This window comes from Amblyomma maculatum, chromosome 11 (assembly GCF_055883805.1).
Source record: "Amblyomma maculatum isolate TAMU_Amacu chromosome 11, ASM5588380v1, whole genome shotgun sequence".
Classification (NCBI taxonomy): domain Eukaryota; kingdom Metazoa; phylum Arthropoda; class Arachnida; order Ixodida; family Ixodidae; genus Amblyomma; species Amblyomma maculatum.
Genome location: NC_139354.1, coordinates 163,279,184 through 163,305,698, shown reverse-complemented (window position 1 = coordinate 163,305,698; position 26,515 = coordinate 163,279,184). Strand labels below are relative to the sequence as shown.

General features: G+C 46.0%; 1 protein-coding gene across 1 annotated transcript in view; it reads right to left on the bottom strand.

Moving 5' to 3' along the window:
• Positions 1-26,515, bottom strand: part of RyR (Ryanodine receptor) — a 1,181,579-nt gene that overhangs the window by 234,673 nt on the left and 920,391 nt on the right. The window contains exons 89-91 of the mRNA XM_084584752.1: positions 9,707-9,819; positions 7,294-7,348; positions 2,250-2,318 (exon numbers count right to left, since the gene is read on the bottom strand). Coding sequence (XP_084440878.1) covers positions 2,250-2,318; positions 7,294-7,348; positions 9,707-9,819 — 237 coding nt within the window. The remainder of the gene's footprint in view (positions 1-2,249; positions 2,319-7,293; positions 7,349-9,706; positions 9,820-26,515) is intronic.

Genomic DNA, 26,515 nt, shown 5'->3' with positions numbered 1-26,515 from the left:
CGGCAGAAATCGCGAGTGTTATAGCTTGCACGTCGATGGCGCGCGCCACTCCGTTTCGGTCGTCTCACCCACAGCTCATTTCTTGGCAGCGTGCAAAAATGTTGCGCAGCGATAACGTCACGGCACGTTTATCTTTTGATAGCTCCTGCGCTGGCTGGCAGCGAACTTGGCAGAGTGCCCATGATGGCTTCATTGCACAAGCCTGGTTCGATTTATCATGCCGTGCTTGGGGTGGGCGTCATGATTGCAGCTGACCGCATGCTTTCGTTGATTCATACATGCAAGTATAAACGACTCCCGCAAAAAAAGAAAAAGAAAAGAATCTGCCACTTCTTAACGTCCACAGCCGCCATATCTTACGCTGCGTGTACAGCACAAAGATAAGAATGAATGACTCTCGCAAAAAAAAAAAAATCTGCCGCTTCTTAACGTTCCCAGGCGCCATAGCTACGTCAGCCGCCGCGCGCCGAGGGTTCGCAACACACGCTGGAGAAAGCATCCGACGTCCGTCTGAAAACGGGCTGAGCTGGCTTGGCGCATGCGTAGCGCGTGCTGAAGGAGAGAGATAGTTCCGCAAAAGAATGGGCACACCCACACACATGGCTTGCAAACGTCATTTGCTGGCGCGCGGAAAACGATAACTGCAGATGCGCGCGCCTTTGGAGAATGGGCGCAGCGCTGCCCAGACCAGCCAGCCATCGCCGAACTGTCCCCTCATTCCTTCCGCGCGTGGCTTGAAAACATCACGCGGCAAAAGGCCAAGGGTGATGCGATCGTCATTGGGGAAGGCACACTTTTCAGTGCGTGGTGCGGAGTTCGATATATTGAACGACCAGTGAAATTGAGTTCGATATATGACGCGGCTCTTCTGTACTTTTACATGGGATTTTCAAGGGAATATTCCGTGAGTTCGATATAACCAAAATTTGATATATCCGGGTTCGACTGCATTAGAATGATGTGTGATGTGGGCTTTAAATAACACCACTATGCTGTGCTGGGGCTGTGAGAACTAAAGCTCCGAACTGATTTCAGCCTCTCAGGGTTCCTTAATGTGCATTTACACAAATGTTTTTGCATGCTGGCTTCACTGAATGATGGTCGACACAGTGGAACCCCTCTCCCTGGGTTTGGCAGCCGAGTTCCACATCCACTAAGGCGCTGTAGCCAACTTCAACTGCACCATTACGCGTGGCTACTTCAAAAGTGCAGTAAACGTACTTTACTGACAGTGTACTTCCTAATGCTACATGTCTGTTCTGCAGCCAAAATTCAGTTCCTTCAAGTTACCACTTATCTAGTATGATGAAATTCTGTACAACTTCACTCTTTACCTCCAGCTGTTGTGGCAAATAATAGGCAAAAAAAGGGCCCAACAGAGGCCCTACATGCAACACAACACAAAACAAAAGTAATTGGCAGGAACTTACTAGAAGAACCTGAAGAGGCAGGGAGAAAAGGAAAAGGCATTACTGAAAATCAGGCCAACCAACAATGCACGTTTGTCTAAACAAGCACCCACCAAAATGTCAGTCTGAAGAAAGAACAGCGCGGTCTTTGAGAAACTTAGAACGTAAAAAATTGCAGCTAGACTGCATAAATAGGCCGGCCTGTACACAGCGGTACCACAAGAACTGCAAAAGTGTTGTGAGGAAATGCAAAAATTTCTCACTGAAAATGAGGCTCATTGAGTCTGTGCAGCACCCATGCTAGATGCAGGGAAGCTGGCTACTATTTCATATATTATGTTTCATGCAGCCAGCTTGTGACATTTGCAACCAACTCTCACTAAAAAAATAATAAAATTTAGATAGGAGCCAAACAAATGCAGTTTGACCTAGATACCACAGTGAATAAATGCAAGCATGCTAAACAGATAGCATGCCAAGGACATGGCCAAAGTGTCAAATTCTCAAAACATGTTAGCACCGTCATCTTGCATTGGGGAGCATTTTTCTGAAGGTGCGGCACATCAGCCAAACTGGGTTAAATTCTTCTGTGATTCCTCAATTTTCGCTACTACTCCAAACACACGTCCTTCAGCACCTATTTATATGTCTCGAAAGGGTGCGCAGCAAAAAACAATGGATACTTAAGAATTACTCTGTGCCCACACATGTGCCCCACATGTGCCCCTAGGTAGCAACTGATGTACAAAAAGAGAACCTAGATGAGGAGATAAGCAGATAACTTGGCATGCTACAAGTGGCATGACACAAAGAAGTGATAAAGAGATGGCTCTCCCTCACATGTATGGAGGGCCCAGAGTCTTCGTCACCCTCCTCCTCCTCTTCCTCCTCCTCAGCACCACCACAACTCTGTGGAAGGAAAAAAAAAAACTCAGAGAAAAGCCCCATGCCTAGCATCAATGTTCCTCATGTTTCTTTTACAAACTGCACAATGCATTCGTGCTTCCTATCTAGAGGGTGCAATCAAGTTAATTCATCCTATCCATGAGGAGCAAGTTGAGATAAGGTGAAAAAACATCATGCCACATACTTTTTCTCTGACTGATTGCCATACAATATTAAATTGACATTAATCAGAGCATTTCTGACGCAATTAAATGATGACCTGATCAAAAACGGAGTTCTACAACAGGTGATGGCTTTTTTTGAGAAAGCTGCAGGGCGGAGTGGCAACCAGCCATGCCTAATTCACTTGCCATAATTGATCAAACTGCCATTGCCGTGACTCTTCATAATGTCTCATAACAGACAACATTCCCAAGAAACATCACACAGTACAGTAGACCATATGATACACGTGATGTGTATGTTTGCATTGAACTTTATGACACGTAAGCAACTAAGACCATCCATGTCCAACCAAGAAGATTGAGTTTGGTGCATTAAAAAATACATTTTAATGAGGGGTGAGCAAATATTAGAAATTTCGCATACCTTTGTTATACGATTAGTACTTGAAAAACTGATATTCAAAATTTTCCAAATAGCCAAAAATTACCAAATACATCGAATATTTTCAAATCCACTGCGTGTTTCAATGCAATGCTTAACAACATGAAGTGTGCAGCGAAGCATTCTCATAAGGTCACTTTGTGAACCTTCCAAACAGTGTGCACAAAGCAAAAATGAAAAAAAAACATGCTCTTCAATTTTTTCTCGAATGCTGAAAACTACTGTGCAGGTATTCTATCAGATACAATTACTGTGACGCTTTTCAGGTCCATTTGTTAATTCTATCTTTCGGTTACACTTTTCATGGGCCATTCGGTTCCTTCAAGGCTGAATCAATGACAGTTTACTTGTATGTAGAAGCAATATGACAGAAGGGTAGATACTTGGGCTTGTTGGTACATGATCGAAGGGAACAAAATGTAGCGCACCAAGACAAGGACAGAGAAAGAAGACACACACAGCGCTAACTTCCAACTAATGTTTATTCAAGGAAGAAAGCATGGTTTTATACCATCGGGTATCACATGCGCCAAAGAACATGCGCTAGCAAGTCATGTCACTCAGATACGCAATCTCCTTTCGCAACAATGCGATAGAAGGGTTACTAATACAATCATCTTTCAAAAGAGTAATCCATTCAGCTTCAACTATTTCACGCGTTAACCGGTTTTTGTGCACTTTTAAAACCATACTTTTTTTGAAGAGAGGAATACAATTGCAAACACGGCAATGAGCCGACAAACCTTTACCACACCTGTTACTGACATCCCGGCCATGCTCACGAAGCCTATCATTGAGGCATCTGCCCGTTTGACCAATATATTGCTTGCCACAGGATAGGGGTATTTGATAGACTACATTTTGGATGCAATTAACAAATTTTTCTTTATGTTTCTTTGTGCAGTCTATCACCTTCTTGCAATATGTCAAAACTTAAAGCTGAAGCAAAGAAACTATGCAAGAAATTGGACCTTGGGTCTGTGCTCAAAAAGATTACAGATTGTAAAAAGGAGTTCCTTCAGGTTTTCTTCAGTGCAAAGACCCATAAAACTGATGTACCGTTCCGTGCTATTGTATCTGAGAATGGCACATGGCAAAAATCTGTGGCCCTGTGGTTACAAGAAAAACTAAAAGTGCTTTCTGTTCAAGATCCCTTCCTAGTCCGTAACTCTGAGCAGGTGTTAGATTTTGTTAATTCACATGCAGGTCAAGGCGTTTTTGCTTTTTCTGTCGATGTAAAAGACTTGTACTATTCCATTCCGCATGACGCTCTCCTATCCTGTATTGAAGATAGCATTGATCAGTATGGGCCGATTGCCTTTCAAAATGCTTGTGGTTTATCAGTGAATGAATTTTTAGAACTATTACGATTTTACCTGACTTCGAATTTCATAATTTTGGATGGAAAACCATACTTTCAGAAACAAGGCATCTGCATTGGGTCGTGCATAGCCCCCATCCTAAGCGATTTATTTTTAGCCTGGCTGGACAGGTCTTTTGCTGATACAGTAACTGATACCAATGTTATTAGGATTTTTAGATACGTTGACGACTACCTCATTGTACTTAACAGAAATGACGGTTCCTTCATGGATGACGCTTTTAATGTCCTCACGCTGTTTCGTAACCATTTCAAACCTCTAAAATTAACATTTGAATTACCTGAAACAGGTGGTATTCAATTCCTAGATATTAACTTCATACTTCATCATGATCGGACGTGCTGGATGTTTAAACCTCGTGGCGAAAAACCATTGTTACCTTTCAATTCATCGCACTCTAAACTTGTGAAACGTTCCATTGCTCGCCTTTCATTTGTTATTTCTCTGAAGAAATCTTGCCCGCACCTCATGCATGACAGTTTTTCACAACAGTGTAAGCGTCTAGAATGTGCCGGGTACCCTTCCCATCTTCTTGTGTCCGTGGCCGAAGGCGCTTTGAAGAAAGTATGCCAGAAAAAAGCGGATGTCAGTCAACAGGCCCCGTGTAAGAAAGAAAAAATTGCCGTCATCCCTTACATTCATAGGCTGTCCCATAATCTGAAAAAAGTTGCGCAGCGATCGGGAGTTAGAGTGGCTTTTTCAGCTCCGAATAAGTTGAGTCAGCTATGCACTAAATCTTCGTCAGAAGCCAAGAAGAAAAATTTGTTAATTGCATCCAAAATGTAGTCTATCAAATACCCCTATCCTGTGGCAAGCAATATATTGGTCAAACGGGCAGATGCCTCAATGATAGGCTTCGTGAGCATGGCCGGGATGTCAGTAACAGGTGTGGTAAAGGTTTGTCGGCTCATTGCCGTGTTTGCAATTGTATTCCTCTCCTCAAAAAAAAGTATGGTTTTAAAAGTGCACAAAAACCGGTTAACGCGTGAAATAGTTGAAGCTGAATGAATTACTCTTTTGAAAGATGATTGTATTAGTAACCCTTCTGTCGCGTTGTTGCCAAAGGAGATTGCGTATCTGAGTGACATGAATTGCTAGCGCATGTTCTTTGACGCATGTGATATGCGGTGGTATAAAACCATGCTTTCTTCCTTGAACATTAGTTGCAAGTTAGCGCTGTGTGTGTCTTCTTTCTCTGTCATTGTCTTGGTGCGCTACATTTTGTTCCCTTCAATATGACAGCTCCACCTGTTTTCATGCAGGTGGAGCTGAAACGTGGAGGCTAACCAAAAGGGTTCTACTTAAGTTGAGAAGAACTCAGTGGGCTATGGAACGAAAAATGGTAGGGGCAACATTAAGAGATAGGAAGCGTGCAGAGTGGGTCAGAGAAATAACTCAAGTTACCGACATTCTAGTGAAAATTAAGAAGAAGAAACGGGCATGGGCAGGACATGTCCGAAAAGAGGATAATTAATGGTCGCTTAGGGTAACAAACTGGATTCCAAGGGAAGGAAGGCGTAGCAGGGGGGGGGGGGGGGGGGGGCAGAAAGTTAGGTGGGCGGATGAGGTTAAGAAGTTCGCAGGGGTCAAGTGGATGCAGCTAGCACAGAACCGGGTTAAGTGGAGAAATATGGGAGTGGCCTTCGCCCTGCAGTGGGTATAGTCAGGCTGCTGCTGATGATAATGATGGAGCAAAAAAACCAGTACAGTTAAACCTCTATGTACTGAACCACAATTTAGAGAATTCTTTGTTTTTCCATTTCCTAATGCCACCCACACTGATTTGCATGTATCTGAAAACTACATGCAATGAACATGATGCGACGGTTGAGCTGCTTGACATAACGAACTCGCGGCGCCGACTAAAGATTAGCTAGTGCTGAATTACTGGAAATATGGCGAAACCCATTAAGTTTCATGATGATATAACCTGAGCTGACATGACAGGAACGATCCTAACGAGCAACCGCAGTTGATACTTGCAGCATGTTTCAGCACCAACAGTGCAACTATGCGGCAAGCACAGCAGTCTTTGCCACTTTTGCTTCTGGAACGTGGCACTACAGTAGTTTATGCATAAATCAGCAAAGAAAAACAAACACGGGGCGAGCATTAGGCGCCCATCACTGCCACACAGTGTGCGTGGGTAGCAGGAATCATAAAGAGTGCCGGCGACGCAAGGCAAGAGTCCTGTGGCAATGGTGGTGGGCAATAGGAAAAACGCATGACAACGAAGGTGCCTCCTTGCCCAGCGGCGGCGCAACCGTGCACGCTCCTTCTGCCACTCACATAGATGCCTTGTGCAACCGCGGCAGAGGCAGAGGCTGATGCTGTAGTCACACCGCACCCGAATCGCGGAATGTTTCGCTGCTTGTATAACTTTGAGTCAAATTGTGATTTACAGTAAGCACTTCCAACATTCAATTCTTAGTCTGGCTTCAGTTCTGCAGTGGAGTCTTAACATGAGAGTTAGATATAACGAAAACCTAGCAGTAAAGAAAAATTTCAGACATTTTACTACCTCATTAAAACCAAGTTTAGCTGTATATACTAGAATCCTGCATACAATTTATACTGGATCTTTCAGTAAGGTGCACACTTGTCCACAATTTCAATTTATTTGCTGCAAATACTATGTGTATTCTGAAATAAACAAGATGGACAATGCTGATGAGTATTTTTTGAAGGTGGAATCCCAGCCAAAAACATAAAGACAGGCGCTTGAAGACATGAAAAAACTAGCCCTGAAACACCCTATGTTTTTATGCATAAGTCACAGTTTGTTTAGAAGCTTTACTTGCTTTAAAATAGCTCAAGAATTTCAACATGCAAGAAAAGGCTTTGCTCATTAGAGAGATGATATCAGAACATGGTCACTGCCAGTATATTTTCAATGTTTGAGCAGTTCTGCGTGACAAAGGTGATAGGGGAGTAATTGCGTTCTTTGTGACTTCCATTCTTGAATGATCGGATGAATGGCAACAACGCACCTGGCTGAATATGAAGGCGTACTGCATGTACAGGGGATCCTCTGGCATCACACCACTGCAACAAGAGAAACACGAGATTATTTGTGTCGATGTCTTTTCTTAACACTTTAATTTCAATTCCAAATAGTACCTCAGTGCTTGAGTGAATGCTCTTTGGCAAAGGAGAACCAGGCAGCAGCCAATGAACAAACACAAGCTAAATTTTAAATCAAAAAGGTTTTCTTTTTCCTTAGCGATTCCTATTACTAATGCAGCATAGCTTAGAAACTTTTTTCCATTCACTGAAAAAAGCAAAAAAGATAATACTAGAGGTGGTGAATAACTGTGCTGTTTGTCATTGACTGTTATCGAAAGTAAAGAGTAATTTTTCTTTTACTTGAAAGGATAGCAAACACCTGCTTTCACACTGACACGTGGTCCTTTTCAACTGTTCACTATTTCTACCACAAGTCTGAATCAAGTGTGGGGGCAAAAAGTGTTATTTTAAACGCGACTTTTTCGGGAATCAAAGCGCAACAAAGTATAAACACTTACGCAAGGTGCCAACGAGTAATTTATAATTTATAATGTGGTCTGTATCAGAAAAAGACAGTTCACTGGAGCATACCAAGACACTTTGTTGGGCGAATTGATAAACATTCATTGTTAATAAAAAACTGCACGAAAAGGAAGACACAAGACAAGATAAAAGGAAGCCACAGGAAAGGAGAGGAAGCCAACACACTTGCTTGGGTTGTGCTCTTTGAGGAATCCAACAAGGGCTTCAGAGTTGGGTAGCCTTATGGGGTTGTTGGATTCCTCAAAGAGCATAACCCAAGCAAGTTTGCTGGCTTCAGCAATAGACATCAAGGATTTATATTACAGCCTCCCCCATGACTGCCAGCTTAAGCGTGTTCAAATGTGCATAACTGAGAACAATAACATTGACGCCTCGGGTGTAAGTGTTGAAAGTTCCATCGAAATTTTGAGTTTCTACCTGCAGTCTACCTTCATAGGCTGGAAGGACAAGCTGTATATGCAAAAGGCCGGAGTCTGCATTGGATCAAGTGTTGCACTTGTCCTGAGTGACATCTTCTTAATGTACCTGAAAGAGCACTTGAGGGGTCTCCATCATTCCACCTTCAGGTATGTGGATGACTTTTTAGTGTTCCCAGACCGTGAGGGATTCAATCAACGAATGAGGAACATTATTAAAGTTTTTACTGAGTGTGGATCTGGGCTGGAGTTTACTGTTGAAGAACCTGTCGACGATCGATTACAGATTTTAGATTTATTGATTCAGTTCAGTGAGCATCATGTTTGTTGGGAATACAACCCGAGATCGGTGAAGCTCTTGCTAAGTTCCAATTCGGGGCATTCTAAGTTAGTGAAAAATGGTATGATCAACACATGCATGTTAAATGCGTTGAAGAAATCTTGCTACCATGCATGGGCAATTGAACGGCAATTGACAACAATTTGAAGGCCGGTTATCAAGATTCGGTAATTAATGAGGCCATCTGTCGTTTACTGGAGAGCCTTAAAAGAATGATCAGGCAATAATCCCTGCCCTGCACGAGTGAAAAGAAGAGGACGGGGTCGGTAGTATCGTATGTGCATAGGATTTCACATGGCCTCAAGAATGTTGGCAAGAGATATGGTGTTGATGTTGCATTCACCGCCCCGCTCAAGATGAAGAGGATTCGCCCGGCTATTCGAAGGGAACGAGAATCAAAGAAGCAGGAATGTGAGTTTAAACACAAAGACCCCTTTGTCAGCTGTAAGACTGGTGTCGTGTACAGGTCTCCACTCTCTTGTGGAACCTGTTATATAGGACAAACAGGGCGGTGTATAAACAAAAGGCTACAGGAACACCGAAGTCACTTAGAAAGTGACAAGGACCAAACTTTTCTGGTCTCCCATTGCCATTCCTGTGAGAGAGTGAAGAAGGAGAAGAAGAGGTGTACTCCCCTATTTGACCAGGTTAGAATTTTGTATTGGCACAAACAAAAGCTGACGAGAGAACTGGTTGAAGCATATTTTATTTCAAAGGACATTAAGTGCGTCAGCAAGACTTCTCTTGCTCTTTCAAGCAAAGAGATTTCTTTTTTGAGAGACTTTTGTTTAACAGATAAACCCAGGGGTGTTTCACGCAAAAGCTTCGTTTTCGTCACATTTGTTTTTGTCTGGGCCTTGGAGTAAAAGCTGAGGCTGAGATGCGAGTCAGCGCTGGTCCTGTGGCTTCCTTTTATCTTGTCTTGTGTCTTCCTGTTCGTGCCATTTTTGTTAATCACTGGAGCATCTTTCTTTGGTCAAGTAAAGCACACATTCAGATGCACACAAGGAGAAAAGAACAGCAACATGCCCATTTCTGAGCATGGTAAGGATGCACTGGGCCACTCCCAGCTGCTAACGAATGCACAGCAGAACGAACCTGTGCTCTGTGGTGGCCGTCCTGGAAAATGCCACCACGAGTTGGACCAAGGGATCAGGCTTCTCCTCCGTCTCCTCGCTAGGCTGCTCCTTCTCAGACTCCTCAAATGTGGTCTGCAACAACAGTGTTTTGCAGGAAAGAGAAAGCAAAGGAAAGTCCCAAACATAATGCAAATTCATAAACGCGTGCCCCTGTCATCATCATCAGCAGCAGATGGACTATATCCAATGCAGGCCGAAGGCCTCTCCCATATTCCTTCAATTAACCCAGTCCTGTACTAGCTGCATCCACATGGCCCCTGCAAACTCCTTAACCTCATCCGCCTACCTTTCTGCCAGCCTCTGCTATACTTTCCTTTCCTTGAAATCCAATTTGTTACCCTAAGCGACCATCGGTTGCCCTCTCTACACACTTCATGCCCTGACCATGCTCATTTCTTCTTGATTTCCACTAGAATGTCATTAACAAGAGTTATTGCTCTGACTCACTCTGCACACTTCCTATCATTTAATGCTATACATATCAATTTTGATTCCGTAGCCCTCCCCATTGTTCTCAACTTAAGTAGAACCCTTTTCGTTACCCTCCACGTTTCAGCCCCATAGGTGAGTACAGGTAAGATGCAACAGTTGCATACTTTTCTCTTGAGCGATACCAGTAAGCTGCTAGTCATAATTTGCAAATTCTTGTCAAACGTGCTCCATCCCAATCTTAGTCTCCTAGCTATTTCTCTTTCGTGATCTGGATCTGTGGTTACCACCCGCCCTAAGTAGACTTATCACTTCCAGTGCTTCGCTATCTATTGTGAACTGCTGTTCCTTCCCGAAGCTGTTGAACATTACCTTAGTCTTTTGCATATTGATCTTCAAGCCTACCTTTCTGCTATTCATGTCTAGGTCAACAATCATTTTTTGCAGTTCATCCCCTGAGTTACATTGCAAGGCAATGTCATCACACAGGCTTCACACAGAGCAATAGTTAAATACATAACAAGCAATATTAGAAGTTTGAAAAAAAAAAAGACATGCTACTACTAACATGTTATAACAGACACTGCCCCATAGCCAAATGGCTATCAATACACAAGGTCTATCTGTTGTATTAAGGTCAGCAGGGGGCAGCAGAAAATTAGGCGGGTGGATGAGGTTAAGGGGTCAAATGGATGCAGCTAGCACATAGCTGCATTGGAGGAATAGAAGAAAAGCCTTCGTCCTGCAGTGAGTATAATCTGGCTGATGATGATGGTGTTTAAGAATGCTGCTTTCTTTAAAAAACTTAAAACATATGCCGAATCAACAAGTGCATTTTCACCTCAGAGACAACATTAGTTGAAACGGGCCACTGTGAAATAAAGTTTTTTGTCTGTGCGTGTTTCTTGACTTTTGTGCACAAGAACAAAATGTCATTTACTGTGTCTAAATGTTTAACATGGGGGATTTTTGTCAGTAAAAACTAGTCTAATGAGTATGCGCGACCAGTGCGAAGACCACATACAAGTACTTCTCTTCATGCACAATTTTCATTCTAAGATGCTTGACAGTTCTTGTTCTGATCCAGTGTCGTGCAATTTCTGTGGGCCATGCTTCCTTCTTTGCTTTCCCCATGTGCCAGCCCTCTAACTGCTACTTGTCACAAGTGAGACTCGGGACCCAGCCGAATCATATCCTATGTCACTGTGCAGTCCCTTATTGTCATATGCAGTGTTTTCAAATAACTGAGCTGAACTGTACCTATATACTGAACCGCAATGCCTTGTGTGGCCACATGGAAAGAGTGCAGGGGCCAGATCCTGCGACGGTTCCATTCGGGAACTGGTTCCTTTCGCCGCTCCTAATTGGTTGCTGCGTCACGTCCGGCGTGACCCCCAAAACTTCCGGAGGCGGCTCCGCGTTTTTCGCCTACGTCACGGGGTGGGGCCACCACTCCGAAAGGAACCTTCTTGCCGGCCGGCGCAGGAACCGCGACGAGTTGGTCTGCTTCGAGATGGAACCGCCCTGCGCTCGCTGTGGCGCCTCATGGCCGTAGTCGAGCGACGGCCCGCGCCGCGCAGCTGCTTGAGTACGACCATGGTATCCATTGTGTGTGTGTGTGTGTGTTTTTTGGGCAGCGCTTTGCAGGTTTAGTAAACTGACGCAGTAAAAAAAAAAAAGAAAAACGAGACAACGCCTTCTACATGTCTGAGGAGGTTTTGCGGCAACACTGGCTAAGGCTGCGTGCCGATCGCGAAGCAAAGTGGGGACGAAGCAAAGGTGCTCTACGCGATTCGATCGCTACTTTGCGATCGGGAGCTCTCGGTCAACAGCAGTGCGACCATTTGAATCCGGCAGTCATAGAGACAAATAATACGCGTCCGTAAGTGCGGGCTGAGTTTTGCCTCCTTCTACATCAGCGGAAGGGGAGCAGACGGTGGCTGACTGGGTCGAGTGCAGTCGGATTCCATGTGTCATCGGCTGCGTCCTACATTGACAGCTATTCACGGAAAGGTCGCGCATACTCACGACGCTTGAGCGGCCGATAAGGCTACGGACACTGCCCCACTACATAGGCAGGCGCGGACGCGCCGGCGCGGTGCCGGTGTCAAGCAGCTTGTTCGTAGCCGCAACGGCGGCAGCAACTCCTCCGTCAAAGAGCTAGCGTGATTCGGACTGCATACTACGGGTGTTGTAGACCTCGTTCTTAGGATATTTGCCCCTCTGTGCGAAAGGCAGAACTTACAAGAACTTGGCGAAGAAAGGTACTCATGAGCCGACACAATTGCTTGGCAGTTGTTAACAGGATGCTTCTAAGAATATTTCAGTCTATTATTCACTAGTTTGCATTACTATGTAATTATTAGATTTATTTCGTGCTTAACACCACTTTGGTACAAGTATTTGGTACCAGAAAAAACCCATGCTCGTGGTGGACACGCCTACGACCTGGCGCCATCGCTGATTGGCCGCTGTCTTTCCCGTCCTCGCCGTGAGGTGGCGCCTGCTGCCTTGCTGACGTCAAATTGACGTCATCTTGAAAGAGAACGGTTCCCGAAAGGAACCTCCGCTGGATACGGCCCCAGATTATGCTCTTCTCAATGCCCTCCTTTATTACTTCTCTTACAGCTACATACACACACAGCATGGCATTCAGAACTATATATTTATGCACAATTCATCAGTATTAGTGCCCCTGCATTGTACAACTGCCATGCATAGTATTGGTGGACTGGCAACCATGGCTGGAGCTATGAACATAATCATCATCATCATACCATATCAAAAAGGATGGCGTAAGTCTTTTGACAGCCAAGGTAGAAGCCACCGAGTAAGCTCCAGAAGTGGCAAACAAGAAGGAGCTGCAGTCGTTTTGGGGGCCTCAAAGGCTGGCTTCAGAAAGAAGCTGCCCATGTGTAAGAACCACTTTATCATCTCACAGATAAAGACAAAAAGTGGGACGAAGGTGGAAGCAAAGGCATGCCACTGCGCAGAGGGCCTTCTAGAATCCTTAGCTGTTCTAGCACATTATGATACATTATGTCCTATCGTCTTGACCTGTGATATCTTTCCATATGGGTTGACAGCAGTGCTAGCCAAGTAGGGGAAGACAACATGGAAAGAACGGTGCCCTCTGCATCTCAAATATTGGCCTGGGCAGAACACCACTATCTGCAGATAGACCGGCAAGTTTCAGCCTTACTATTCGGTGCCTGGAAATTTCAACAATGTGTTTTAATGCATAAGCATTGCATGGCTATGCCGACAGTTTTGCGTTACCAGAATTCGTCATCACAATTACATTCGAACGAGCTTCAGCAAACTAAGGCGGCTGTCGCACCGGGCATCACATGACCCAAGCCTCCACTTGATACTGTTGTCTTCCACCGGTGTGGTGGCAGAGGTCCTCCAGGCAGGTCATGAAGCAGACCGCACTGCTACCGTTGTGATCAGGTCGGTCACCTCCATGCAGACTGTCTGGCAAATTGACGAGTGTAGCAGTTGTGCCGGCCAACGGCTATGCAACCTCCTTGCAAGTTCTAGCGACGACCGATGGGAAAGAAACTCTGCTCGAGGTATTAATCAGCGACAGTGTATTTTACGCCCTTCTGAACACAGACGCCAGTGTTAGTTTGATGAGAACATGAGCCTTCAAAGCAGCTAAAATACGTGGCGCCAGTATCAGAGAAGAAAGGCAGATTCTCCAGCTTGCAGTGGGTTGGCCGGAGGCAATGCTCTTTGTACATTGCCGCATCCGATGGCAGAGCATCCGATGGCAGAGTAGCAGCTGGAAACAGCACTTCCTCTTATTGGAGACGATTTGCCATGACATGGTTGGGAATGAGGCTTCCTTGCGAACTTCTCGGTAGTTACAGGCCTCGGCGGATGGACCCTCTCGCCAGTGCACTGCAGCTGCTGGCCATATTCAAGACAGCTCCATGCGAGTTGCCTAGCAACATCCTGTCATGGAAGACTGGGATAAGGACTTAGCTACGTCCTTGCAGGAGCTGTTTGCTCTTGAAGAGCACAGTCCACGCGAAACTAAGTGTAGCCAAGAGACAGCTGACAGCAAGGCCATTCCACACAGCAATTAATTGAATCGATTGGTGCGTAGCGCTAAAAAGACAGGGACACAGCGAGACACACAGGACGGGCGCTAACTTACAACTGAATTTTTATTGCAAGACCAGGCAATATAAGCACTTTCTTGATAAAGAAGAGGGGGAGACATAAAAGCGTTAAAATATAGGAAGTAATCAAACAGCGTTATCGTCAAACACGTTCACAGATTAGCAGACAGGTATTGCATTTCTTTGTCAGATAAAAAAACTGAGGCAGCACTGATGCACATATCTTTTTGCAATGAAATATTGAACGCCTCTATGATTTCCCTTGTAAGCTGATCTTTGCGGCAATCAATGACGTCCGACCTTTTAAAATCGGGATAACAACTGGGACATTTCTTGGTTTTTCCATCTATTTCTTTTTCATTAATGTGGCAAGCAAGATGCCCTTTGACACCATTCCTGACATCATTGTTATGTTTGCGTAACCTGTCATTAAGGCATCTGCCGGTCTGCCCTATATATTTCCGGCCGCATTTCAGTGGTATAGAATAAATTACATTATTTTTACAGGAGACATATTGGTTCTTATGATTCTTTCCACATTTTTTGGCTTTATTAGCACGAGGGTTCACACAGTTACATAGGCTTGATAATTTGTCACGAGCGGAGAACACCACCCGCACTTTGGCTCGGCTCATTGTCCTCTTTAGATTGTGGGAAAGGGTGTGGCAATATGGGATAACTGTGACTTTCTGTTGGTTTTTCTTTTCATTCTGTGGAATAAGTTCATTAGGATCAGCCTTTCTCAAATGAGATAGTGTATGCTTCAGCAATTTCTGAGCGACGGATACCAGAAGGTAGGGCGGGTAACCTGCTTCTTTTAGCCTATTGCACTGTTTAAGAAAACTAAACTCAGTATGGTGCGTACAAGTCTTTTGGAGCGCGTTGGAGAGGCATAGATTAGCAATGGCACGTTTCACCGTTTTTGAATGAGCAGAATGGAACGGAAGGACCGGTTTTTTGCTTCGTGGTTCATAGGACCAGCAGGTGCGACGTGCTTGTAGGTGCAGTTTTATGTCCAGAAATTGAATAGAAGGATCATCAGGCATCTCATGAGTAATGGTTAAGGGAGATAAGGCGATGTTAAAGCATTTTAAGATTTGTTGTGCGGTGGCGTGACCGTCCGGTCTGCCTACACTCATCAAAACCAAATAGTCGTCTACGTAACGAAAAATTTTTATGACAGGAAAACCATCCAGAATCTGATCTAACTGTCTGTCCACTGATGCCAGAAAGATATTGCTTAAAATTGGTGCGATGCAAGAGCCTATAGGAACTCCTGTTTTTTGAAGATAAACGGTACTATTCCAGGAACAAAACGTTGAGGAAAGGTACATTGTTAACAGTTCTAGGAACCCTTGCACCGACACCCCTGAGGCGTTTTGGAAAGCTGTGGCGCCATGATGGTCGATGCACTCTTCAACGCATGAAAGTAGCTTGTCTTGGGGTATAGAATAATACAAGTCTTTGACGTCAATAGAAAAGGCACTTAACCCACCACTGGTCTTGCAATAAAAATTCAGTTGTAAGTTAGCGCCCGTCCTTTGTGTCTCGCTGTGTCCCTGTCTTTCTAGCGCTATGCACCAATCGAACCATCACCAACTCGCCCACGCTTCCACTCTTGCAATTAATTGAAACCATCCTCAGTTAATATAAATATGTGTTCCAAAGCTACTCTGGCTACATGTCTCTCATTACTCATAAAATAGATACAGGTGACCACTGTTCAGTTCGTTGCAAACTGAGCCCAGTAAACACAAAAAGCGTGAAGTAATAAAACAGGGCATACAAGAGCTGCTGGAGCAAGACCTAATCGAACCATGCACAAGCTCATGGGCCAGTGCTTCAGTCCTTGTGCAGAAAAAGAATGATGGGTACCACTGGGACATATGTACCTAGGCTCGCAACGCCTCATACTGACTGGGCCCTCGTACAGTTGGGGCGTGCCAAATGGTTCTCGAGTCTTGACCTTGCACAAGGGTTTTTCCAAGTGCCTGTAGCACCAGAGAAAACATTCACAAGACTGCGTTCATATGCCACAAGGGCATGTTTCAGTTTAAGCAGATGTCATTCGGAGTGGCTAGAGGGCCAGCAACGTTTCAGTCTTTGATGGACAAACTGCTAGAGGGAATCAAGCATACCTATTGCATGGCTTTCTTCAACGACATTCTTATCTACTCTGACACATTGGCTGAGCATCTGGACCCCATTGCAGAGGTTTTGCATAGGATTGACAGGGCCATCCTCTCAGTCAACCCGGCAAAGGTTTCTTTCTGCAAGCAGACTCGCAAGTTCCTCGGCCACATAATACCTGGTGAGTGCACACCAGACCAAGACAAGGTGCAGGCTGTCTCTCAGTTTCCTCTGCCTTATACCGTCAAAGAATTCCAAATGTCCTTGGGCCTAGTTGGCTATTACAGGAATTTCATACCTTCATTCTTCGACAAGGCACTGTTGAGGAAAGGTGCAGACTGGTTGTGGGGGGCTGAGCAGCAAATAGCCTTTGAGGTGCTGAAGACTACACTGGAAGGCGAGGTGGCTGTTGCCCTACCAAATCTAAACAGACCTTTCGTTCTCGAAACCAATGCTAGTGGCGCATTCATTGCGGCGGTTCTACTTCAGGAGGTGGATGGCTTACTTCGGCCAGTCCCGTTTATAAGCAGAACCCTAACCGGAGCAGAGCAGAACTACACAATAGAAGAATGGGAATTTCGGCAGTCATGTGGGCTGTGCAAAACTTCAGACCATAATTTGAGTTTACGTCTTTTGAGATTCATTGTGATCACTGGCATGGATGCTCAACATGAGCAGATGTCAGGTTAGAAGCGAGGATGAGTTTTGCGACTGCAGGGGCTGAATCGAACAATTGGGTATCGTCGAGGCCAAGAAAACATCCCAGCAAATCCTTGAGCAGATTACCCACTGGCCATCCAGAACCAGTGCTTTTAAGTTCAGCAGAACAATAATTTCTGATAGAACATGAGGAACCACAGCACACCCTTCATTTTGCGGACGTTTCCTCAGCTGACCTCCTTGACACTTGACCCCTACCTGACTATGCAAAACTGAAGCATGAGCAACAGAAAGACCCATTGTTGCAGCAGCTGGTGTGGTAACTTGAAGCGATAACTACCAGATGACCCCAAAAGGGCAAAAATGGTCTTAGATTTGGCCAAGAAAAGAAAAGCCACAACACTGTCGCTTTCTCTACGGGAATAGGTACTTAAGCAGGAGCACTCAGTGGACATCCAGGCTCCTTCAAAATCTTAAAATGTGTCGAGAGTCGCTTCACTTAGTTGGGAGTGCGCTCTGATATATCTCGCTACATATGAGGGTGCCAGCAATGCCAGCTCTTCAAGCCTCATTGCCAGATGCCAAAGGGACTTATGGACAGCACTTAGGCATCCTCATACATGCAGCACCTCAGTGTAGATTTGATAGGCCCACTGCCCAGATCCCCTCGGCAACGCAAGTATTTCCTGGTAGTTCTGGACATATTAACCAAGTTTATCGAGCTTTGTCCTTTGCGGGCACCAACTTTAAGGGTCATCGTTGATAAGATGGTGAAAATTCTCTCCAGCAGTGCACCTCTCTCCAGATGGTGCACCTCTTTCCATCTCCAGCGATAACGATAAACCCTTCGTCAGCAAGATCTGGAAGAGAGTTCTGCAACACTGGGGCATACAGGAGCGGCACAGTGTCCCTTACAGATCTGCTGGACAGCTTGTCGAATGTCACAATGCCACAGTCAAAGAGACAATTGTCAACTACTGCACCTCCCACTGCTATTGGGGCAAGCGACTCCCGGAGGTAGCTTTCGCGATATGGACATCGGAAAGCGTAGTGACAGAATTTACGCCTGCATTCTTGTTTTATGATCAAGAATTTCATACATCTTGGGTAGAGAGGCAGCAGATTAATGCTGTGTAGGACGGATAGTTGGATTTGCAAGAAGAGGAAAACGAGACGTTAAAGAAAACGACTAAGTGGCGAAGATAAAGAAGCTTGCGCCCGCTCTGAGAAACGCGGGTTTTGGCCGCAGCAACGTGTTAGTAAAACTACTGCGGTGTAAATTGCTTAATCCGCCTCATTACACTTGGTGGAGGTGCCGCCTTTTCTCATCCTGGAGCTTCGCGGTCGCACCATAACCAGCTCTGCCACTATGACTAACACCACGGCTCAACCTGGTCCGCTTGTCCCCAACACCATCATCTGTTCAGGGCCAGCGCGTCAGCTCGATCCACCCATCTTCAGTAGCATGGATGACACAGACGTGGAGGACTGGCTGACTTCCTACAAACGAGTGAGTGCCTACAATAAGTGGGATGACAGCGTTAACTCACCGTCATGTTCTATTTGTCTGACATCGCAAACTTGTGGTTTTGAAACTATGAAGCAGACACAGTCGAACCCGGATATATCGGAACCGGAATTTTCGAATTTTGGTTATATCGAACTCACGGAATATCCCCTTGAAAATCCCATGTAAAAGTATAGGAAAGCTGCGTCGTATATCGAACTCAATTTCGCCGCTCGTTACATATATCTAACTCCGCATCATGCATTGGACGGTGCACCTTCCCCAATGACGATCGCATCATCAGCCGTTTGCCGCGTGACATTTTCAAGCCACGCACGGAAGGAATGAAAGGGCATAGTTCAGCGATGGCTGGTCTAGGACAGCACCGCACCCTTTCCCAAAGGCGCCCGCATCTGCAGTGATCCCTCCCTTTAATTCGGCGCAACAGGGGTGATCCCTCGTCCCTGAAGAGACAGCTGAATGCACCGATCCCACCTTTCATCATCCCCAACAAGAACCACTTCGCGCTGCCTTGCGCCAGCACGTGACGTTTACAAGCCATGTGCGTGAAGGAACGAGAGGGAACCAATGCAGCAGTGGTGTTCAGGAGAGGAGAAAAACGCGATAGAGCGAAGCGCAAGGAGAGATAAAGCTGCCGAGCTTTATCTCTCCCCTTCCTCTGTCTCTTTCGGTCTTCGTTCGCAGCAGCACGCACTACACATGCACGGACAAGCCAGCTAGCTCAGCCCGTGGCAGATGCTTTCTCCAGTGTGTGTTGGGAACGCTCTGCGCGCGGCAGTTGATGTGCGATGGGTGTCCATGGCGTGTCGCGCTGCACGTGCGCGGCTGCGGACGCAGTAGCGGCAGTTTTTTTTTTTTTTTTCATTTTTGCCGTCGTGATGAACATGCGGCGTAGTGTATGCTATGACGGCTGCGGGCGTTAAGAAGCTGCAATCCTTTTTTTTCTTCTTTTGCTAGAGTCCTCCTTACTTGTCGTGCTGAACGTGCGGCGCAGCGTGAGCCATGGCGGTTGCGGACGTTAAGAACCAGCAGGTTTTCTTTTTTTTTTTGCCGGTCGTCCACTCTCACTTTTTCCCTGATCACATCTGCTGGCATTTCACTCCCAGAATTTCTTAACTTCTCTAAATAATCACTCTTCCACACAATTACAAACACTGAAACCAGGGTTGCAGTTTCTTGTCTGCGGTAGGCCCTTGTAAAATCATGCATGCATAATTCTAAAAATGCTTTTGAGGACCAGGTTGCTAGGCTGAAAGCATCGGTACTCCTCGAAGCTGCCTTCTCAGGTATTCGTGAAAGACTCGCTAATTCCATTATCCACGGCCTCCTCCAAGCGCCAGCAAGAAAAATCCCGTATGCACGTAGAACTTCTCATTGGTTCATTTTTTTTTTTCATTTTTGCCGTCGTGATGAACATGCGGCGTAGCGTATGCTATGACGGCTGCGGGCGTTAAGAAGCTGCAATCCTTTTTTTTCTTCTTTTGCTAGAGTCCTCCTTACTTGTCGTGCTGAACGTGCGGCGCAGCGTGAGCCATGGCGGTTGCGGACGTTAAGAACCAGCAGGTTTTCTTTTTTTTTTTGCAGGTCGTCCACTCTCACTTTTTCCCTGATCACATCTGCTGGCATTTCACTCCCAGAATTTCTTAACTTCTCTAAATAATCACTCTTCCACACAATTACAAACACTGAAACCAGGGTTGCAGTTTCTTGTCTGCGGTAGGCCCTCGTAAAATCATGCATGCATAATTCTAAAAATGCTTTTGAGGACCAGGTTGCTAGGCTGAAAGCATCGGTACTCCTCGAAGCTGCCTTCTCAGGTATTCGTGAAAGACTCGCTAATTCCATTATCCACGGCCTCCTCCAAGCGCCACCAAGAAAAATCCCGTATGCACGTAGAACTTCTCATTGGTTCAAAAAAGTGAATGGACGTTACGATGTCGATGTTTTCTGTCTCCGCAAGGCTCTTGTGCTTCTGCTCAAAAACAGATGAATGCTACTTCCCATTCTGTCAACAAAGTGTGTGGCGTCAAACATGTAAACAGATATGTTGATGGTCGCAAAAATGTTTAAATTCTTACGACCTGCGGCCACGCTTACATTGGACAAATTGGCCTAAATACACATCGCATAGAGTACAAGATTTCTTTTGGTCATGACAACTCCTAACCTCGCCGACCCCTGCTGGAATCGCAAAAAATTAGGAAAACGCAAACGATGTGTGCCAAAAATTGAATACCGTATTTATTCGAATCTAGGCCGGTACTTTTTTTTTTTTAATTGGTTACGAAAGTCGGGAGTCGGCTTAGATTCGAGGATGCGGTTTGCCTGCAACCGCTAGACATGTAGCGCCATCTCGCAGCTACTGCTTGAAGCTTGCAGGTTTGCAGGCTCCATTTTGCTTTTGTGAACGTTGCACCAAGGTCTCGTCGTTTCATGTTTCCTTGTGTGCGTCTCTGCGTGCCCTCGAAAAAGCAGTCGTGTTCGCGGCGCGATGGCTCCCACCAAGCGATACCATTACACTGCGGCTTTTAAGCGGAAAGTAGTTTTAGAGGCGGAGAAGAATCAAGCCTACAAGCTCAGCATGACTTCGGCGTGGATGAAAAAAATGTGCGCCGATGGCGCAAGCAGCGGAATGAGCTTTTCGACTGCGCTGCAAAGCGAATGGCCTTCACTGGACCCAAGAGCGGGCGACACCACGAGGTGGAGAAGGATGTCGCTGATTTTATCAGGAAGCAAAGGAAAAGTGCAATGCCCGTGACGACGGAGATTATACATGCGAAGGCGAGGGAGATCGCAAACGTTAGAGGCGTTGGACGGACCCAATTTAAGGCCAGCAGGGGCTGGGTCACTCGCTTCATGAAGCGTTTCGGGTTCAGCTTGCGACGGAGGACTTCTGTGTGCCAAAACCTACCCCCTGACTGAGGAGAAGCTGGTCGCATTCCAGCGCTTTGTTATCAAGAAGCGGTTGGAGGAGGACTACAGACTGGGCCAAATCGGTAACGCCGACCAGACCCCAGTCTGTTTTGACATGCCTGTAGCGTTCACAGTGAATGAAAAGGGCGCAAAACAGGTATAAGTCAGAACTGCTGGGTACGAGAAGCAACGTTTTACCGTGATGTTATGTTGCATGGCTGATGGGCGAAAACTGCCGCCCTACATCATATTGCTGCTCTAACTACTCCACCAGTCTTGGCCCACTTCAACCCTTCCGCCAATACTGAACTCTGTACCGACGCAAGTGGTCATGGAATAGGAGCTATTCTCGGTCAGCAACAACACGGCCGTACAAGGGTGATTGCGTATGCCAGCCGCCTCCTCTCAACACCCGAACAAAATTATTCTATTACAGAGCGAGAGTGTCTGGCGCTTGTCTGGGCTATTACGAAATTCCGCCCTTATTTGTTTGGCCGCCATTTTACTGTGATAACAGACCATCATGCCTTGTGCTGGCTTTCCTCTCTCAAAGATCCTACTGGCCGTTTGGGGCGCTGGGCGCTACGATTACAAGAATACACCTTTTCCGTCGTCTACAAGTCCGGCCGGCTTCACCAAGATGCAGACTGTTTGTCACGTCATCCCGTCGACTCCCCTAGTCCTACAGACTCTGACGATGATGCATGTGTCTTGTCTGTCTCCGCCTTTGCTAACATTGCCAAGGAGCAGCACCTAGATCCTTCTCTGCATTCCATTATCCTCCGTCTTACCTCCGACCGCCCTGACCCATCTCTCGCCTTATTTGTGCTCCACGAGAACACCCTATACCGACGTAATATGCGACCAGATGGCACAGACCTTTTGCTCGTCGTTCCACAACACCTGCGTTCCACCATCCTTGAACAGTTCCATGATGCTCCCACAGCTGGCCACTTGGGTGTCTCTCGCACATACGACAGCCTGCGCCGACGTTTCTACTGGCCGGGGCTCTACCGTTCTGTCCAGCAGTACATTGCCGCGTGTGAACTGTGTCAGCGTCGGAAGAAGCCCACAATTTTGCCTTCAGGTCATCTGCAGCCGATACCCATACCAACTGACCCGTTTTCCCGTATAGGCGTTGATCTCCTTGGCCCCTTACCAGTTTCCGCCTCGGGGAACAAATGGATCGCCGTCGCCACCGATTACGCTACTCGGTATGCTATTACCCGAGCCATCCTGACTAGCTGCGCCACAGACGTCGCTGACTTCCTTCTAGAAAACGTAATTATTCATCATGGTGCTCCTCGTGAACTACTAACTGACCGTGGCCGCTGTTTCCTGTCGCGAGTGGTTGACGAAATTCTCCGTTCGTGCTCCGTCCGCCACAAATTCACCACCGCATATCACCCCCAGACCAATGGCCTCATGGAACGTCTAAACCGTACCCTCACAGACATGCTGGCCATGTATGTATCTGACGACCATCGAGATTGGGACGTTCATCTCCCCTTTGTCACATTCGCCTACAATTCATCTGTCCATTCTACCGCTGGATACTCCCCATTTTATTTATTATTTGGCCGACAACCGTTACTACCCTTCGACACCTCCCTACCCGCGGCAGACGCCACCAGTACTTACATCAGTGATGCCGTCACCCCCGCTCATGATGCCCGCCGGATAGCTCATGCCAGGCTCTCTGCATCCCAAGACTCCCAAAAGATCCGGTACGACAGCCGCCACCGTGATGTCCACTACACTCCTGGATCTCTTGTTTTGTTGTGGCTCCCATGCCGTCGAGTGGGCTTGTGTGAAAAACTTTTGCCCCGTTACGCTGGCCCTTACCGTGTTTTGCGCCCCGTGACCGACATCACCTACGAAGTTGAATCTGTGGACGTCACCTACGAAGTTGAATCTGTGGTTCCGAAGTCTCCGTCCACAGCTCCAACCTCCGAAATAGTACATGTGTCCCGTCTAAAGCCCTATTATCAACGTTCTATTTCGCTAACATAGACCGCACCGGGACTGTGCTTTTCCCGCGAGGGGGTAGTGTTACTTAGCTGTATTCGCTGTTCGTGATGAGGATGAAGGAGTGCAACAGACTCCGAGAAGACGACGACGCTGAGTGTGGTGAAATCAGTGCCCTCATCAACGTTAGCTGTGCGGAGAGCTTTCAGACTGTAGATCTTCCACGTAACAATATTTAAGCGGAAGACGCTTCCAGCTGGAGAAGTTTTCCCTAAAAACGTCTTTGTGCGCGTCCATGAGAATGGATGGATGAGTGGTGCCCTTGTCGAAGACTGGGTGAAGACCGTTTGGCAACGCCGTCCTGGGGCCCTGTTGTTCAAGAAGTCGCTCCTGGTTCTCGACTCCTACCGCGGCCACTTGACAGATGCCGTAAAGTCAGTGCTTTCGGATAGCGGTACGGACATTGCGATAATCCCCGGAGGTATGACGAGCCAGCTACAGCCGCTCAACATAGCCATCAACAAGCCATTTAAGGATAGGCTGTGGAAGCACTACAACGACTGGCTGACAATGCAAGATCACCAGCTCACACCGACCGGGCGCATCAAGCGTGCTTCGCTTAGCCAAGTGGTGAACTGGGTCGCCACGGCGTGGGAGGAGATTCCGGCCGAACTGATTGTGCGGGCCTTCCGAAAGTGCAGTATTTCCAACGCGCTGGACGGAAGCGAAGACAGTGCGCTGTGGGAGGAAACCAGCGACAAAAAGGACAGCGATGGCGACGAAGACAGCGAGTGAGCATTGGACGTGCTACAATGAGCATCGCAAGCGCAATAAAATGCATGTTATAGTTCCAGTCAATGCCTTTTTTCATTCGGCTTACATTCGAGTAAACTTCTTCTTTTTTTCTGACCGTCTGAATTTAGGGGGTCGGCCTAGATTCGAGTAAATACGGTATACCACTGTTCTTTCTACACACCTAGGCCAATTCACAAGCGAGCTTAAGATAGCCTATTACATTGCAAAGCAATTGACACATGTATCAGCACGACCCTAACAAGCCCTCAAATTCCATACCTTGGTGACGAGTTTGCCGCGTGCTTATTTTATGCCGGTGTTCTCTGCTTTACATCTTGATTAGGATCCCTGATACAGCATTTTGTTTTGCTTTTGTTCTCCCTCTTTTCTATTCCTGTTTTTTCCGAACAAACTATTCAGTTGCAAGTGAGTACTTGTGTCGCACTGTCTTTCCTTTTTCGCATCATTTACCATGACACAATTCTTGATTGTTATCTGAGCCCTGATCAATTGTAACAGTGTGTGCTGGGTGTGGACCCAGTAGCTACCGTATGCATGTAGGTTATGATAGGAACATTATTTTTCGCATGTATGCCAACATAACCGTTGTCCTCCGGTTGTTTCCTTTGAGACCTACTCTTTCTTAGGAAGCTTTCCTTTCAATGCATCAGCTTCTAAGGAACTCAACAAGCGATAAATGCAGAGTGTTATCCCCCAGGTGCCCCATTATCACGTAGAAATCCTGAATTCCAGAATTATTGTAATTGTTCTACCCATGCTGCTTTGAAAAATACTATTCCCCCCAAAGTTGACTGGCTGAAAACTTAGGATATTGCATGCCTCAGCACTAGACAAAAACAAACGCAGCAGTTTTTACCATCATCAAGCCCGTTTTTGACCTTACCCAAAGAGCCGAGAAGCAAGATTTTGCATGAAAGTCAGGTTGCTTTTGATGCAGAGCAGCTTTGCACAAGCTGCATTTAGTAGAATATCGGTAATTCGAATAAGTGAAATTCCCCAGCTGGAGTAAATTATGCACAATGTGCAAAATTTTGCATGTTTCAAAGACTCATCTGCGTCACTGCGGATGATACGAATGCGCGAACTGCAACCACGGCCTTGAGCACTACATACTGCCGTCACATTGTTGACTCCGCGATCGCCAACCGCGCTGGACACATTTATTTATTTTTATTTATTTATTTACACATACCTTACAGGCCTCCAGAGAGGCATTGTGTAAGGGGGGACAAACACAAAGATATCCGCAAAGTCGGTAAAAAACAAAATCACAATCGCAAGTACAGGAAAACAGTGGTAATTATACAAATCTATAAACAATATATCGCAACGCAGAGCGAGTTATAAGAACTACTAAGCACAAATCATATAAGGCAAGTGAGAAGATGCAAAAAAAGAAAAAATGTAGATTGCCACAGAACTACTGCCACAGAACTACTGCGCATGAAAAAAGCCCCTTCAAGGAATAGTTACATAAATGACGGGAACGTACATGATATGCTAAGCGTTATCAACGCAGTGCTTTAGTAGATCTTCGAGAAACGCTTCGTGACTGCGGAGGGATGCAATGCTATTCGGAAGATCATTCCACAGGCGGATGGCGCGCGGGAGTGATGAGAAGTTAAAAGCGTTAGAACTGCCGTAAATGCGAGCATAGCTGTAGTCGTTATGCAATCTATGCGATAGGTAGGAGGGACGTTGTAGATGACTTAGGGATGACCGAGTGCCATGGGCGTATTTATGAAAAAGAGATAGAAGGGCGATATCACGACGGACATTTAACGGATGAAGTGAAAGTTCAAGCTTGAGCTGGGTTACGCTGAAATGGAAATTATAATTAAGCGAGATGAAACGACAAGCCCTGTTTTGTATTGCTTCTAACTTCTCTAGTAAATATTGCTGATGAGGTGACCAGATAGAGGAAGCGTACTCTAGGAGCGGACGAACAAAAGTTATGTAGGCTAATCTACGGACATGAGACGTAGTGTTTTGTAGGTTGCGGCGAAGAAATCCTAATGACCTGGAAGCGTGAGCAGAAATGGTTTCTATATGATCTGCCCAACAAAGATTTGGAGTGAGGTGGACACCTAGGTATTTGTACCGCGTATTCCGAGCCAATGTAACATTATTATTGTGGCAGAAAAAATTCGAATTCGCTGATTTTCGTGAGAAAGAAATTATGTTACATTTGGAA